Here is a 15,698-nt window from a genome sequence, read left to right as displayed (position 1 = left end):
TGTGATGTTAGCCTCCGTCGCTATCTATAATTAGTTCTCTTTGATTGTTGGATAATTTAAGTGGAGACAATAGAACCGGAGACTTATATGGAAATAAACAGTAGACTTCGAGCCACGGATGATTCTTTCCAAAGAGAACTATTTGGCCCCGCACAATGTTGCTAGAGGGTTAAGACAAATGTCCTCTTAGGATACAACAAAGTTTTGGATTTCTTTTGATTAGCAAAATCGAAGAATTCCCTAACTCTTACTTTAATTTCTGAAAATAGGATTGATTGTAATTGTCATTTGTGAGCACCATAGACCATCTATTTATATGCACTCAAAAGGTACTATTTTGAAGAATCACAACCCTTCATGCTAGACATACTTCTTAGAAGAAATATGTCTTATGAAAATGTATCCATTGAATGGTAAATTATCACTTTCTAAATGTATCTATTGAATAATAATTATTACTTTTCAAAATTAAATAAGTGCTCATCAATATTAAATTTGCAATCTATAATTTCCAATACTTAAATCTTGCTTTGCTTTCCCTCAAGTGGTAGAGGGCTATTACAAGAGTAGTTTGCTTTGTCTAATATGGCTTGACTTTATATAAGGTGTGCATACCCTATTTTTGGTTAAAATCTCAATGTATTTAAAATGGTCATATCCGTTCATTATATAGATATTACAATCAATTGTATTAATTTAAAAAAAATATTTTACATAAAAGAAATATATCCTTTAATAGATTAACTACGAGTCTCATAGGAGTCTCATTGGAATTTGGTTGAAAACACAAGTGGTTGGTTGAGTATATAATGTAACCATAAGTATACTTCTAAGTAGGAAAAAAGAAATTTTCAAATTAAAATTCAAATGCTACAAAAGAGTTGAATTCTTTGGTTAAAGAAAAAGAAAAAGAGAAAATAGTTGAATTCTTTGTTAGTTAAGTAAATCCACAGCCCCTTTCTTTCTAGCGGTTGTAATAAAGAGTGAATAACAATCACCGATGAAGTGTCCGTATTGCTCGGCGGCGCAAGGTCGGTGCGCCACCACGTCAACCGGCCGGTCCATAACGGAGTGCACCTCTTGCGGACGTGTCGTCGAAGAGCGCCAATTCCAAAACCACCACCTCTTTCACGTGCGTGCCCAAGATACCCCTCTCTGCCTCGTCACCTCCGACATCCCTGCTCCCGCTTCCGCTTACCAAATCGACGAAGACGACCCCTTTGAGCCCACGGGATTTATTACGGCCTTTTCCACATGGTCCCTCGAACCCAACCCACTCTTCCTCCGCTCCTCTCTCTCCTTTTCGGGCCACCTGGCGGAGCTCGAGCGGATTCTAGAACTCTCTTCGTCTTCAGCCCCTTCGGCAACTTCGTCTTCGACGGTTGTGGTGGATAATTTGAGAGCGTATATGCAGATTCTTGACGTGGCGTCGATTTTGGGGTTGGATTGTGATATATCGGATCACGCGTTTCAGTTGTTTAGGGATTGTTGTTCGGCTACCTGTTTGAGGAACCGGAGTGTTGAGGCGCTTGCTACTGCTGCTCTTGTTCAGGCCATTAGGGAAGCTCAAGAGCCTCGAACCCTCCAGGTAATTTTACATTTCTGAGTGGGGTTTTACAGTTGACTTGTTTATGCTAAAGTAGTTTAGTGTTAAGGCGGATTTAGTTGAACGTTACATTACTAGGAATCAAGTTAATCTGTTACCACAGCTGAGAATTGTGCCTGTTTGCGGTTTTAAGACCTCTTGATCAATTTGTGAAGCCTAATGTATGTGTATCTGTACATATGCTACGCTGGATTTTGTAACATAGCTATTCTTTTATCCTGTAGATAATTTGGTTTGTTCCAAGTGTTTTGCATATTTTGTTGATTACTTGTGAAGTGAGAATTGAGAAAGAAATGAGTGACAAGATGCTATTGCTCTGCATATTAGGTTCTCAACTTCTGCTTGTAGAGTTTGAGATATGCATTTTGTGGCCTTTTACTTTAGTAGACACGGGACCTATATCTTATCGCTGGTTACCTTTCTTATGAAGTTGTGTACCTGTAAATCTTGTGACCTTATTTTAAGCTACTGCTATAGTTTGTTAGATATCATTCTTCAGAGTAATGCGAGATTTCAGTTGGCCAAGAGGTCGTTGCCTGGTTGCTCTTATGAATAAATGAGAATTTGATTGGTATGGAAATGAAAAGTTTAAGTTGGGAGTTGAGTGGAGAGGAGAACTGCGCAAGCCTTAAGGTAAATCAAGAGAATTATGACTGCGTATGGGTGAAAATTTATGAGGATTTGAGTTGATGGAGAAGAACATAAAATAGAAACCTAGAGTTCTGAAGTGTAGAATTCCTTAGAATAAGGATTTAAAATCTTGGAACTAATTGCTTATAGTTTTGTAAAATGACAGGAAATCTCTATTGCTGCCAATGTACCACAGAAAGAGATTGGCAAGTACATCAAGATCCTGGGAGAAGCTTTACAATTAAGTCAACCTATCAATAGTAATTCTATATCAGTTCATATGCCGAGATTTTGCACTCTCCTTCAGCTCAATAAATCTGCACAGGTACCTTTTGGTTCAAGAGTTGCAGCTTGGACCTTTAGTTGATGAAGTTGAATTGTAGCTATTACCAATATAACCCTTTGCAGATAAATGTTGAAAGAAATTAAAATTTGTTTAAAATTGGATAGGACTTGTGAGAAATCATCTTGCAATGGATACAAGTTGCCAGGAAAGTTTTACTAAGATTATAAATTTATTCACTGTATAATTCATCAGTATCTGTATGTGGTGGCTTAAACTTTATGTATGAATAAATCAAGTTGTGATGCCTATGGATTCTTTTAGAAATGGTACTTGATTTTTTTGTTTCCATAAGCTCCTTCTATTATAATCTGATTTTCAGTGAAGAAGGATATAATGAAGTCTTCCTCATGTCTTCAGGAGCTGGCAACTCATATCGGAGAAGTTGTGATCAACAAATGCTTTTGCACTCGCCGAAATCCGATTAGTATATCTGCAGCTGCTATATATCTGGCATGCCAATTAGAAGACAAACGGAAGACGCAGGCTGAGATATGTAAGGTGACAGGTCTCACAGAAGTCACCCTCCGAAAAGTCTACAAGGAACTATTAGAGAATTGGGATGATCTACTTCCGTCTAATTATACTCCAGCTGTCCCTCCCGAGAAAGCATTTCCTACAACTACAATTGCCACGGGCCGATCTTCAGTGCCTAGAGTTGATTCAATTGATCTGAGTTCTACAGCGGACCGAGATAAGCAGCAAGACTCAAAGCCAATTAAGCCTAATGACGTGTCAGAAGCAGGCCTTCAAGCTAGAGGCAAAGATGATGCAGAAAACAATGGAAATTCTTCTGGAACCCATGCTGCTATGTTGAACCGGCCACCACATTTCAGGCAGCCCTGGCTTCAGTTTGGGGCTCCCAATGTTAGGACAGTAGGAGATAAAAACCAGACTACCATTGGAGGAGACATTAGCGAAGCACAACCAAGCTGTCCAGAGTCAGAACAGAAAGTAGATATGCCAAAGATAGATACCAAGGGTGCTAGTAGTTCCCTAAGGCCCAGCCAATTCTCAAGCTCTCCTGCTGCAAATGTGAGTACCATCACTTGGCCATTTCGTTCGCCAGTCTCATCAGGGCCTTCGCCAAATATGCCTATTGTGCATCCTCCAAAGTTGCCACCAGGTTTTGCTGAGCTTAAAGGATCCGGGACTCAAAATGGAAGTAAAGTTACCAATCCGAGTGGAGATTCCAAGTGATAATTTAGAACTGGTCCTGGCTTGAATTGTTGTCGAACATCATAATTAATAACGATACATTTATTCCTGTTATATACACCTGCTTATACTTTCACGAGTTTTGCAGGATTAAAAAAAACACTCGTAATGTCACATTGCGATAGTTATTTCATGGTTTACATCGATATTCAGTGTGGACAGTGGTAGCATCATTTGTGCTTTCGGCGATGAGCGCCACGCTTCGGGGTTGCAATTTAAAATCTCCTTGGTGGCAAAGCTAAGAATTTATTCCCATTGCTGTTGTGTAGTGTTGTTATTTTACTACTGTCATTGTCATGGAAATTCTGAGTTTGGGCCATAGCAGGCTGGGCCTGCTAATTACAACGCTCGATGGCAGTTCCGTAATTGCCTCCAACTTAATAGGCATTCTCCTAATATTCCCGATATTTACAATCAAAGTGACGTGTCAAACCTGCGCTCCAGTTCATTATCTCTCATCTGTCTACATTCTTCTCGAGAACAAACACACCTACGTCAAATCTCTACCGTTCATTTTATCCACGTCAACGATCCGTGTCTTCCTCCATCCATTGGTTCACCTTCCTCCAATAATTCACAAAACCACCTCCCCCGCTAAAACAAAACCGCAGCCACGAACCACGAGCCGTCTAGTCCCCCCCCGGGTCCCACCTTCTCTGCTCGAGGTTTATCCCGACTCGTCCACTCCTATAACCAATAAAAAGGGAAAAGGGAGAGAGAGAAAAAAAGAAAAGAAAAGAAGAGGAAATTGAAATTATGGTTCTTTTTATTTATTTAATCTCTGTGTTTGTGTTTTTATTCTCAAGTTTGGAACTTGAAAGAGCAAATTCCGTACATCTGGTAAAAATCAAACTATTTAGGGTTTAAAGCCATCCGAAATAGATTAAAACAGAACTCCCTCTCCTCGATCTTCAAAATCTAGGGTTAGGGTTTCGTTTAAGTTTTACTCAAATTTTGTAGTTTCCTCCATTTGAATTTCTTATACTATTATTAACTTTCCTTTTTTCTGGAATAACACTCCTTAATCTCTTCCCTTTCGAAACTTCCCTTTGAACCATTTCACTTTAGAAATATAAGAAACAAGCTTTATATCTGGCATTTGTTGATATAAATAGGGGTTCTATGAGATAAAAACGGTGTAGAATTTGATGGATGAGATCTGGCAGAGAGCGGTGGAGACAGCGTTAGACGGGCAAGCGGACCACGCGGCGGTTAGAACCTTGACACTTGACGGTGCGGTGAAGTGTGTTCAAGGTCGCCTCCCGCCGCCGAGCCTCTTGGAAAAATTTGAGAATCTTCAACACCTTTCAATTGCCAATATCGGTGTTTCATCTCTAGAACAGTTTCCTCGTCTTCGAAGTCTCCAGAGATTAATCCTTTCAGACAATAGAATAGCCGGTGGCCTAGAATTCATCGTTGAAGCTGGTCTTGACTCGCTCCGGGACCTTGACTTGTCTAATAACCGGATTCAATATATAGAGGCTCTTGCCCCGCTTGCCCAGCTTAAGCTTGTTTCCCTCGATCTATATGAGTGCCCGGTTACCAGGGTCAAGGATTATCGATCTAGGGTTTTTGGGTTGATTAAATCGTTGAAATATTTAGATAAAATGGACGCCGAGGAAAATGAAAGGCCAGAATCGGATGATGAGGAGGAAGAGGAAGATGAAGAGGATGAGGATGAGGATGATGAAGATGATCCTGGGAGTGGGGAGGTTGATGGTGATGATAGCCAGTACAGAATGAATAACGGGCATAGTGAAGGAGGTGAAGGGATTGTTGATGTTGATGAGGATGAAGAGAGTGATGCGGATGAAGAAGAGACAGACACGGGTGGAAGGGTAAATGGGTTAGGTCATGAGGCCAATGGGTTTCGGATTGAGGAAGTAGGGAGAACAGAAGATGAAGATGATGATGGTCATCGTGAGGATGATTCAGGTGAGGAAGTTGATGATGATGAGGAGGAGGAAGAAGATGTGGTGGAAGTTCATGATATTGGGGATAGTGATGATGATGAGGAAGATGGGGTAGAGGATGATGATGATGAGGAGGAGGAGGATGAGGATGAAGAGGAGGAAGAGGTAGATAATGATGAAGGTGATTTTCCTGAGCCAGAGAGTACCGGGCATTTGATGAGCACGGAAGGGGAGATTGATGGGCATGAACATGGGGAAGATGGGGATGATGATGATCATGGTGAGACTGGTGAGGAAGAGTTGGATGTTGAAGAGGATGGGGAATATGAAGATGAAGAAGAGGGTGAAGAGGAGGTGAGGTTTCGTATTGCTTGCAATACTTACTACCAGTCATACTTCTATTGTTTACACTATTTGATCAACTTTAGTTTCTTTTTTTTTTCTGCTTATTGCGTTGTTATCTCATATAACTTGGAGTTAATTGTTTGATTTAAGTGGTTTTTTTAGATTTTTCCCAAGTAAATATATGGCTTGCTGCTATGTCTTGAATGCTGTTATCTTGTCCCATGTGCTAATGTTTGCTTTCAAACATCAGGAAAAAAAATGTTGCGCTTCTGTCACACTGTTATCCAAGTGTTACACATTATAAGTTTATGATCTTTGTTCACGGTTCTAGCAATTTATAACTGTTACTATTTCTTTTTCCCTTACAAATTATCCACGTGGATTCTTCCCTTGTTGAAAAGCCGTTGTGCACTTACAGTTTGTATGGTTCTCATCTTTCTTGTAAGTCTGTATGGTGAGGACAGTTTGGTAATTACCTTAATGTATTCTGGTTTTGGAATTTTAATTGGGAGGAAACCTAGGTAACTTTTTTGTTTCTTCAAGTCTTTAAAAGTTGTAGCTTATTACCTCATCCTCGAACTATTGACTTTTGTTGCCATACATGCTCTTTGTTGAAGATGATGAATTGTAGTTGTCTTTGAAGTCAGTTTTAATCTCTTGTTGACCAAGTTCTTTGTCATGAGAATATACCTGTTACTTGTTCTATCTAATCAATGACCCTACAAGACTAAAGTTGTAGGTTCTGTCTGAATATTTTTCTTTGGTTAGATCCAATGTTATTTGTTAATTTTGTCTTTGGCTTTATGATAATATTGGTTTAGCTCACTAAGCAGTTAATAAACAAATCTATGTCAACTTTGTTGGCAAACTTTATGTTCTATGGATTGTAGCTAAATTAAAGTTGTAAAGCTGATAAACCACTTACTAGTGCCATGACTGCCTTGTTTTAATGAAGTTTCTATATTAGGTTTCTATTTATGGTATTCTGAGTGGGTTATTGGTGAATTTGGAAATTTTAGTTGATAATCTCATGTTTCTCATAACTTATTTGGCTTTTCTAATCTTGCATATTACTTTTTTGGAGTAGCTTTTGGTTGTGGATTAGGTGTAAGAACTTGTTATTTATACGTAGTACTTGATGTTTGTGGATTAGCCTTTGGAGCCAAGATATTTTGTGTTGTGCTACTGTTATTTTTAATGTCTTTAGTTTGACTGATTGTAGTGTTATCTTAGCTTCGTTGGTATCTGGCATTATCTTTTATTTTTCCTAATGAACTTCACCTTTTATTGGTGGATTGTGATGTTTTTAAAATTAATGTTGGTTGACTGGAATGACAGGATGAAGACTATGGTGAAGGCTACCTGGTTCAACCAGTGGCCCAAGCTGAAGAACATGATGCTGAAGGTAGTGATATGGACCCAGGGAATGAAGAAGAAGAAGATGGCGATGATGATGATGATGTAGAAGAGGAGGAAGAAGTTGAAGATGATGAGGAAGTGCCATCGACTTCACAGCTTAAGAGAAAGAGAAGCGATGATGCAGGGGAAGATAAGGAGGAAGATGATGTGAAGTTTTCGAAGAAGCATGGTTAGGGGGAGTTGGATATATATTGTTAAAATCCTAGACTAGAATGGTTGATTGATAGAGTGTGGTAGATGATGGTGCTGGCAGTGTTACTGAACGAACAGAATGTTTAGGGTGAAAGGAATTGTGTACTTGATGGATTGGCTTAGTTCAAAAAGTCGTTAAGAGCGTTTTCCCTTTCTCTTTAATATATCCGTTATTTATTTGTTAATTCAAATGGCAGTTATGAAGTGTTTAAACCGCCTTTTCCAGTTCTCAGGAGGTTGGTCGGGGAATGGATTGGAGGGAAAACCTACCTTTGATAATAAAAAGAAGAAGAAGAAGAAGAAGAAGCTGTGTTTTAAAGAAAAAGGGGGATTTTGTAATAAGTTACAAAACTGTTGTACTTTTTGTAGATGGTATTCGTTTGTTATCGTTCACTTCGGCTCGGCTCCAAGCGGGATGGATTTTAGGCCAAGCTGCCATTGGTGGAATCCATATATCTAAATTTTATTTTTATTTCATGAGCTGTAGATGATAGCAGAAGAATCACATTAGCGACTGACAAATTATTTTATGTAAATGAAATCAACGATTTTGATTTATTATTCTTTTTGGACGCTGTAAAGTTTGTTGATAAAATAAGATCCATGTTGCAAAATGGACGGTGTTTTTGTAATTTGGACAATTTAGGAGGCGTGGCCCAGTTTGAGTTTTTTCTGTAGTCGGAAGAGCCCAATGTCTTGGGGCCTTTTGCTAGTAGAACAGGAGGAGTGTCTTTTTATTCCCTCGGGTTTTTCACTATGTTTCCTTTTGCCATTATCTTCACGTCCATGGTTTCCCGCATTCATTGTAATTCGGATAATTGTTAAAAGCACGTTGGTACATGCTTACGGCTTAGTATCACTGTGTTTGAAATTTTTGGTTGGTTTAATATTTTAAATGTATACATATTTGATAATCATTTTAGTTTTTTATTTAATATGTAATTTTTAAAAAATTAAATGTTGAACAGGATAAATAAAATTGGTAATTACTTGTTGCTCAATGTTAAAAATATTAAGTTGATTTTATTTTATTAAAAAATAAAAAATATTATTTTTAAATATTAGATATTTAAAATTATCATATTTAACTTTCATCTAAAACTATTCAAAATAATATACAATATTAGATATTCAAAATTACTATATTTAACCTATAAATAGGTGATCATATATGATTGCTTTTCATAGAAAATCAAAACTATTAGCGTGTTATTTTTTTCTCATAACCCTTCATAGCTAATAACCTTTAGAATACAATATCTAATTGTATGGTAATGGTTGCCAACTTAATGAGATCCAAAACATGTTTCTCGAGAATCAACAATATTGTAATATTCTCTTATGGCTTGGCTTCTCAGGAATATGAATTTGAATGTGCTTGACGAGAGAATCAATCCCTAATTGAGGGACATCGATTTCTATCTCGCAAGCCAATTTGGGAGGGTTATTTTCATTTCGACCTTCATATCTATTTTGGTTGAACAATGGAGAACAGAAACCCATACATTCCATCCCCCATGCGGTGAAGCGACAATAATGCTAGATGATGTATCATTGTTGACAAGGCCTCTAATGGATGGACGTTTTGTAATGGAAGCTCTGAATATAATCTACAAGGGGTTTTTGCTAAAGTGTTCAAAATAGGTATTGACCTTTTGTTGGCTTTCAATGGTCATCGAGTGAAGATGGATCAATTGAGGAAACACTTTGAGATTCTCCCTAAGGAACTGGACACTTGATGATCTTGATTGCCATGCTCAAGCATACAATCTACACATAATCGAAGGTGTGTTGATGCTAAAAAAAATTTGGTAACTTAGTTAATGACATATACCTCGTTTTGCTTTATAATTTTCAAACAATAGCTTACCTATACAGGAAATTATACAAGGGTGATACAGTGAGGAATTAGGAAGCCTTTTGATTTTACAATCATGGAGGTGGTATCGACTTTCCTTCATTGAGCCTATACCCACCAAACCACTAATGTTCCCACTAGCTAGAAGGTAAATGTTAGAACCCTGAACCTTTAAATCAATGCTTATAATATTAAAGCATTATATTTATACTGACAGTTTTTAATTTAATAAGTGGTCTCGACTGTAACACCTTTTGCCCGATCCAGTTGCCGGACTTGAGCTACGAGATGTTATCACATGAGGTTCACATAACATACACATACTTCATACATACATGGCGGACCGTTCCCGTGGGTCGTCTAACTACGTATTGAATTACATATGGCCAAAACTGCAAATTATCCTGTGGACACAGTTATTGCAAAAAGTAAAGCGGACATCTAATTTTGTAATTTCTTACGAATACCTAAATGGCAGACTGTTCCGCGGATACCCCACACTTGAAAAGGTCCCACGAAACTTATAATTCGGAACATAATAGAACCTAAGTTCATTTTATTTACATACATCAAGAGAGTCTAAAGTAATCACTTTCAAAATTTAACATATTTGTTTACAAGTAATCAAACGTCTATATACATGCCACCTTAGTTCGAACCAAACAAAATCAAGAGTCTACCACAACTTGGGCAGATAGTGTGAACTTATTGCTAATCCAACCGACACACTCTTAACGTTCAAAATCTACAAGATAAACGCAACCTAGGCATAAGTATTAAGAATACTTAGTAAGCTCATACAAATCCAATAATTAACTTACTTCACATAATAATTATGTGATAATTTAATATGCAAACATAGTTTACCTATCAGCCAACACAATTTGTCAATAAGGTAAGTGTGTATACTTTATCACATACAACATATTTAGTCCGCAACATGATGTGTTAACACTTTTCATATCTAATTCATTCCTATACCTTTCACTGGTGCCGACTCCAACTTTAATAGTCAAGTCTTCCATTACCCCTCATTCCTTAATTCACCAATTTCATATCTTGCATGTTTTATATTACTCAATAAACATCATAAAAGAACTCAAAATACAAGTACGCTTAACATCAGAGGCTTGTCTGAGCTAATCATGTACAGAGGTGTTAGGTTGACCACCCGCGCGCGTGGGCGTTAAAACAAATGATTTTGGAAAAACTATTTTAAAGAGAGGTTTTAACTGCAAACGTATAATGTCAATTGTAATATTTATAGTTCCGATGGAACACGAAGTATTCCAGGGGGCCGAACCCAAAGGATTGCCAAGTGGGTAAATGTGTTTATTAAGTTAATTACAAGTTAAGAAATTACTAATCTAATCGAGCCAGAAATTATTAGTGCAAGTCCAAATAAAATGGTTTATAAACTAAAATTAAACTATTAATTAAACTAACTAAGCTAGACTCTCTTGCTAATGTTTTAGATAACTTAAATGATGATCGATTGATTAATTGAGTGCAAATTAAACTAATGGAACTACACTGATTATATTGGTTGCCACTCTTAGTTAGGAATCTCCTCTCGATTTCATCCTAGATTAAAAGATACCACCTAAGATTACCTCTTGGTCTCACCTAGGCATATAGATTACCTCTCGGCCTCACTACTCGACACGATTATACCAAATTATTTAAGGATAAACTCTCCTCTTGGTCTCGTTTATCTAGGTTTTCCACTAGAGGTGTCAATTCTAACTTATTAAGCATTTTGATATAATCGAACAACCAATTAATCAAGAATAGATATTTACTTAAGCTAACAAACAACCAATCAGCCAATAATCTAATAATTAGCACATGATAAAACTTAACATCCACACATACATTTCATTGAACAATTAATAAGCACAATATAGAGATAAAGATAGGAAATGCTCATTTATGTGGAACCAATGGCACCCAAAAGCCTCATCTATCTTCATTTTCAAGGTTTTTTACAAGAAAGAAAAAAAGAAAAGTACAAGAATAAAATCTACTCTAAAAGGAAAAAGAAAACCTAAACTAAAAAGAAAAAGAAAAAGAAAAAGAAAAAGAAAAAGAAAAGAAAACCCAACCCTAAAACTATGGAAAACAAAAGGAAACTATCGGCCAACAAAATCTGAAATGAAAAGCTTATAAAGTTGTATTTATATCCTACTAATATTTAACCTAACATTGACCATTTTGCTCTTAAGTAAAAAAAAGAGACATAAGCTTATTTGAACACAGAATTTGTAACACCCCTCACCCATCTCCATCGCTGGATTAGGGTTACGAGATGCCACCACACATAATAGAACAGAATCATGCTATATCAATGTAAAATTTCTCAAAACGATTAGTGGTAATCAAACTTATAATAAAAAAACATGATATTCGTATATTATCGAGGTTAAAAAAACACACGAAAGCTCTAAAACGGTTTAAAATGAAGCAATGACTCATTTGAAACATTTTAGAAAAAGAAGGCAAAAATACAAACTAGGTCGTGTGGCCATACTATGTGACAAGTTGAGGCCGTGCGAAGTTATTGAACATGGCCATGTTGTTCAACCATGTGCAAGGGTAGAAACCATGTAGGTGGAGTCACATGGTCGTGTCTTCAGACCATGTAACAAACTACGACCGTGTGTGCCAATTGAAACCTAAATCACACAAAGCACACGGCCGTACCATATACCCGTGTATGGCACACTGTCGTGTGTTAGGCCGTGTCCCAACCCGTGCACACTTAAAGGACCCTTTTTCAACAAATCACTCAAACTTAGTTCACTTAGGTTACAAGCTACATCGCACCAACATTCAAACATGTCCAAATAATCATCAAAACATACTCAAAACAACACTTATTTCATACATCTTAAGTGCCTAACCAATATGCCATAATCGACACCTCAATTCAAAATTTTGCAAAATACCTTTCATCCATAAATTCTATCACCTAAACATTTCCATATAACAATCATTTCATGTACCAACAAGCATTGTCAAGTACTTCCATTAACCTTACCTTAAAGACCAAATAGACATATCTTACCAATTCAAAATCTACTTCATCCTAAGTATTGTATACAAGTTCAAACATACAAAATCCATTGCACATACATGCCTTACCTATCCATTCTTTAATTCATTAAAATGTAACCTATAGAATAAAACCAAAACATTACAAATATACATAGACATTCATATTCACAAGCCTACCAACATAACCAAAATACCATTTGAACAAACATGTACCATTTCAAAACATAATTTTCATATATACATATGAAATCGTAACACTTATTTACATGTGCATATCTATTAGCTTGAGTAAATCACATTTCAAGTAGGCTATTCACTTGCCACTTCATTTATCATAACAATATCAAATCATCCAACATCATCAACATCATTAAACCAAGATCATGAACATCCAAAATAACTTAAACACAAATACAACCTTATATACATGCCACACAAATCAGAAACTAGATAGTGTGAGCTCCGAGTTGATCCGACCGACGTGTTTTGCAAAATAACCTATTCAAAGATAGAAAAACAAATAAGATAAGCCTTACAAATACTTAGTAAGCTTGTATGAAATTCATTTAACCTACCTCGATAAGTTTACAATTAAATTATGAAAACCTAATGCAATATGTACGTATATCATTTGGCATCTTGTTACATTCACAAGTACATCACTTAACACTTTCAGAGTTTAATACCTTAGATTACACAGTCTTAAAATATAACTATTTATCTTTAATATAATCCAAAAAACATTTGACCAATTGTAACTCAATTCATTTTTGATTATTTATCAATTACAACTTAAAATAATATAACTCACTTCAGTTTGTATTTAATTAAATGGACTAGCTACAATACAGTTCCTATTATCACAATTTAATAACAATAGGTGAGATTATCACACATGAATCAAATAACATTTCCAATAATACCATTTAATCTATATAAAAAACGTTTAGAAGGTATAACATTTAAATAATTCCATTCTCATGTATCCATTTCAGATTTAGTAATCACATTATTTTAACAATTTCATTTCATATCACTTTTATTTTCATCACCTGGAAAGCTATAGTGAATATACCTCGGATCCACAGGATAATAATGCTCACATAAGTTGTGAATGAAAGTGCTCACACGAGCTATGAATCAGACATTAACAAGTACACGATGCTACTCACACGAGCTATGAATCAGACATTAACCATTACACGATGCTACTCATAAGAGCTGTGAATAATCCGCAACACATGCAGAATCTTAGTGTTAGCTCTAGTTTTTCAAGTATTTTGATATAACAAAAAGAATATTAAAAATCCCCTACTTTAAATTTACAAAAAAAATTTATAAGTCCTTCAAATTATTTTCAAAGTGTTGGACAAAATAAATTGTTAAAAAACCTTGAATTAACTTATCTTTAACGAGGTTTCGAAGTCTAAAGGACTTCTACCGATACTTAGGTAGACAAGTATCGTAGAACTCAAGATGAAAAGATCTTGAAAAAGCTATAGAATTCTACCGGTAGAACTGAGAGTTCTTCTGATACAACTCTGGGTTCTACCAGTACAACCCGAACTTCTATCGGTAGAACGCACTCCAGTGTGCGAGGTAATTTTGGCCTGGGAGATCTACCGATACCCTGGTCCAATCTATCGATACAACCAAAGTTATATCGATACCTTGAGGACTTCTATCGAAACAAGTCAAAAAAGTAGCCAAAGTTCAGCCTCTCCTGTACTTTTACCGATACTTTGTTGGATTCTATCGATACCAGTTGAAACCACTAGAGTTCTACCGCTACCTTGAGGACTTCTACCGAAACAAGTCAAAACAGTAGCCAAAGTCCAGCCTGTCCTGCACTTCTACTAATACTCTGATGGGTTCTATTGATACCAAATGAAACCATCAGAGTTCTACTGATAGAACGAGTCCAATGATCATATTTTGGAAAGACTTTAACCGATACAAGATTCCTTCTACCAATACAACGAAGCTGCAAACTGCATTTAATGTTGGTTTTTATGGCTACAACGACTCTAATTTGTTTCTAACGGCTACAAACATCTACAAGGTTGTTAGAGGACTTAAATACAAGGTCAAGGCTCCCCATTGAAGTCAAAAAAAGACAAGAAACAAGTGCCTAACTTCCAAGAACTCAATTTTCTTATCTTTCTCAATCTTTTACTAAGTATTTCTTGTACACACTTATGGGTTAAGTTTTTTATATTTTTCAAGTGTTGTAACTTTGTGTGAGAGTGATTAATTGTTGATTATCTACCTTTTAGAGGTATCATCTTATTCGTCATTATTTTTCTCTCATTTGTGAGGTGTTACTTAAGGTTTTGGGTAGAAAACTTTAAGGGGAAGTGGTTTTATCTTACTTTTGAAAAGATAGGGGTTTGTAAGGTTAAACCTTGTCCTTAAAGGTTCAAACCTAGTGGATCTGGGAAATCCTTGGTTGAGGAAAGCTAAGGTAGTGGATGTAGGTAATTGAGGCCAAACCACTATAATTTATTGAGTTGTTTAATTTTTTCCATTTCCCGAAAACCTTTTAAAACACCAATTCACCCCCTTCTTGGTGTATTTCGATCTCAACACTTAGCTATCGGTAAGATATCCAATAAGTCAATACATTAACTATTACATGATGCTGCTCACATAAGCTGTGAAGAATCCGCAATATATGCAGGATCATAGCCATCGGTAAGGTATCCACCACCAGTACATAGTACCTACTATAAAATACCCTAATGACATGTCATTTGTATCCTAGCTATTCATTAAGTTCACACGGGCCTTGTATAACGTATTTAATCTTTCCATTCTTTTGAACATTTTCTTACATATATCAAATAACCATACACTTGCTCATTTTTATTCATGTATCAAATAATCATATATTGTAACTTAAACCAATTAAGATTTCATAATCATTCCATATCATATAACTATTCGTATTAGCCATATATATCGTACTTTGCACTATAGTTCTTTTGATGCCAACAATTATTGTATTAAAACAATTAACTATCAAGTGATTAAATAGTACAATAAAATCAAAATCGACAACGAATACGACACCAAGGACTTTTAGGCAATTTTTCTTTTTTTTTTTTGTTTATCTTT

At 36.2% G+C, this 15,698-nt stretch overlaps 2 protein-coding genes across 3 annotated transcripts; both read left to right on the top strand.

The window, feature by feature from the left end:
• Positions 1–751: 751 nt before the first annotated feature.
• On the top strand, positions 752–3,937 carry LOC107913059 (plant-specific TFIIB-related protein 1). 2 transcript variants are annotated; one of them, XM_016841502.2, is made up of 3 exons: positions 752–1,588; positions 2,403–2,561; positions 2,940–3,937. In XM_016841502.2, the coding sequence occupies exons 1-3, from the start codon at positions 1,001–1,003 to the stop codon at positions 3,777–3,779; spliced, it is 1,587 nt and encodes a 528-aa protein (XP_016696991.1). In that variant the 5' UTR covers positions 752–1,000; the 3' UTR covers positions 3,780–3,937. The 2 variants fall into 2 exon arrangements, with proteins under 2 accessions (XP_016696991.1, XP_016696992.1); XM_016841503.2 differs by lacking the exon at positions 2,403–2,561 and having other exon boundaries at positions 784–1,588.
• Positions 3,938–4,087: 150 nt separating this feature from the next.
• Positions 4,088–8,280, top strand: LOC107913060 (acidic leucine-rich nuclear phosphoprotein 32-related protein). Its single transcript, XM_016841504.2, has 2 exons — positions 4,088–6,064; positions 7,394–8,280. The coding sequence occupies exons 1-2, from the start codon at positions 4,946–4,948 to the stop codon at positions 7,646–7,648; spliced, it is 1,374 nt and encodes a 457-aa protein (XP_016696993.1). The 5' UTR covers positions 4,088–4,945; the 3' UTR covers positions 7,649–8,280.
• The last annotated feature ends 7,418 nt before the right edge of the window (positions 8,281–15,698 follow it).

Source organism: Gossypium hirsutum, chromosome D11 (genome assembly GCF_007990345.1).
Source record: "Gossypium hirsutum isolate 1008001.06 chromosome D11, Gossypium_hirsutum_v2.1, whole genome shotgun sequence".
Classification (NCBI taxonomy): Eukaryota; Viridiplantae; Streptophyta; class Magnoliopsida; order Malvales; family Malvaceae; genus Gossypium; species Gossypium hirsutum.
Note: the sequence above shows the minus strand (reverse complement) of the source record. Positions and strands in the feature narration are given on the sequence as shown.

Excerpts from the sequence above, each read along its gene's own strand:
- LOC107913060 (XM_016841504.2), top strand. The coding sequence starts at position 4,946 with ATGGATGAGATCTGGCAGAGAGCGGTGGAGACAGCGTTAGACGGGCAA. Across the intron at positions 6,065-7,393 it reads AAGAAGAGGGTGAAGAGGAG|GATGAAGACTATGGTGAAGG; the intron begins GTGAGGTTTCGT and ends CTGGAATGACAG.
- LOC107913059 (XM_016841502.2), top strand. The coding sequence starts at position 1,001 with ATGAAGTGTCCGTATTGCTCGGCGGCGCAAGGTCGGTGCGCCACCACG. Across the intron at positions 1,589-2,402 it reads AAGAGCCTCGAACCCTCCAG|GAAATCTCTATTGCTGCCAA; the intron begins GTAATTTTACAT and ends GTAAAATGACAG. Across the intron at positions 2,562-2,939 it reads AGCTCAATAAATCTGCACAG|GAGCTGGCAACTCATATCGG; the intron begins GTACCTTTTGGT and ends TCATGTCTTCAG.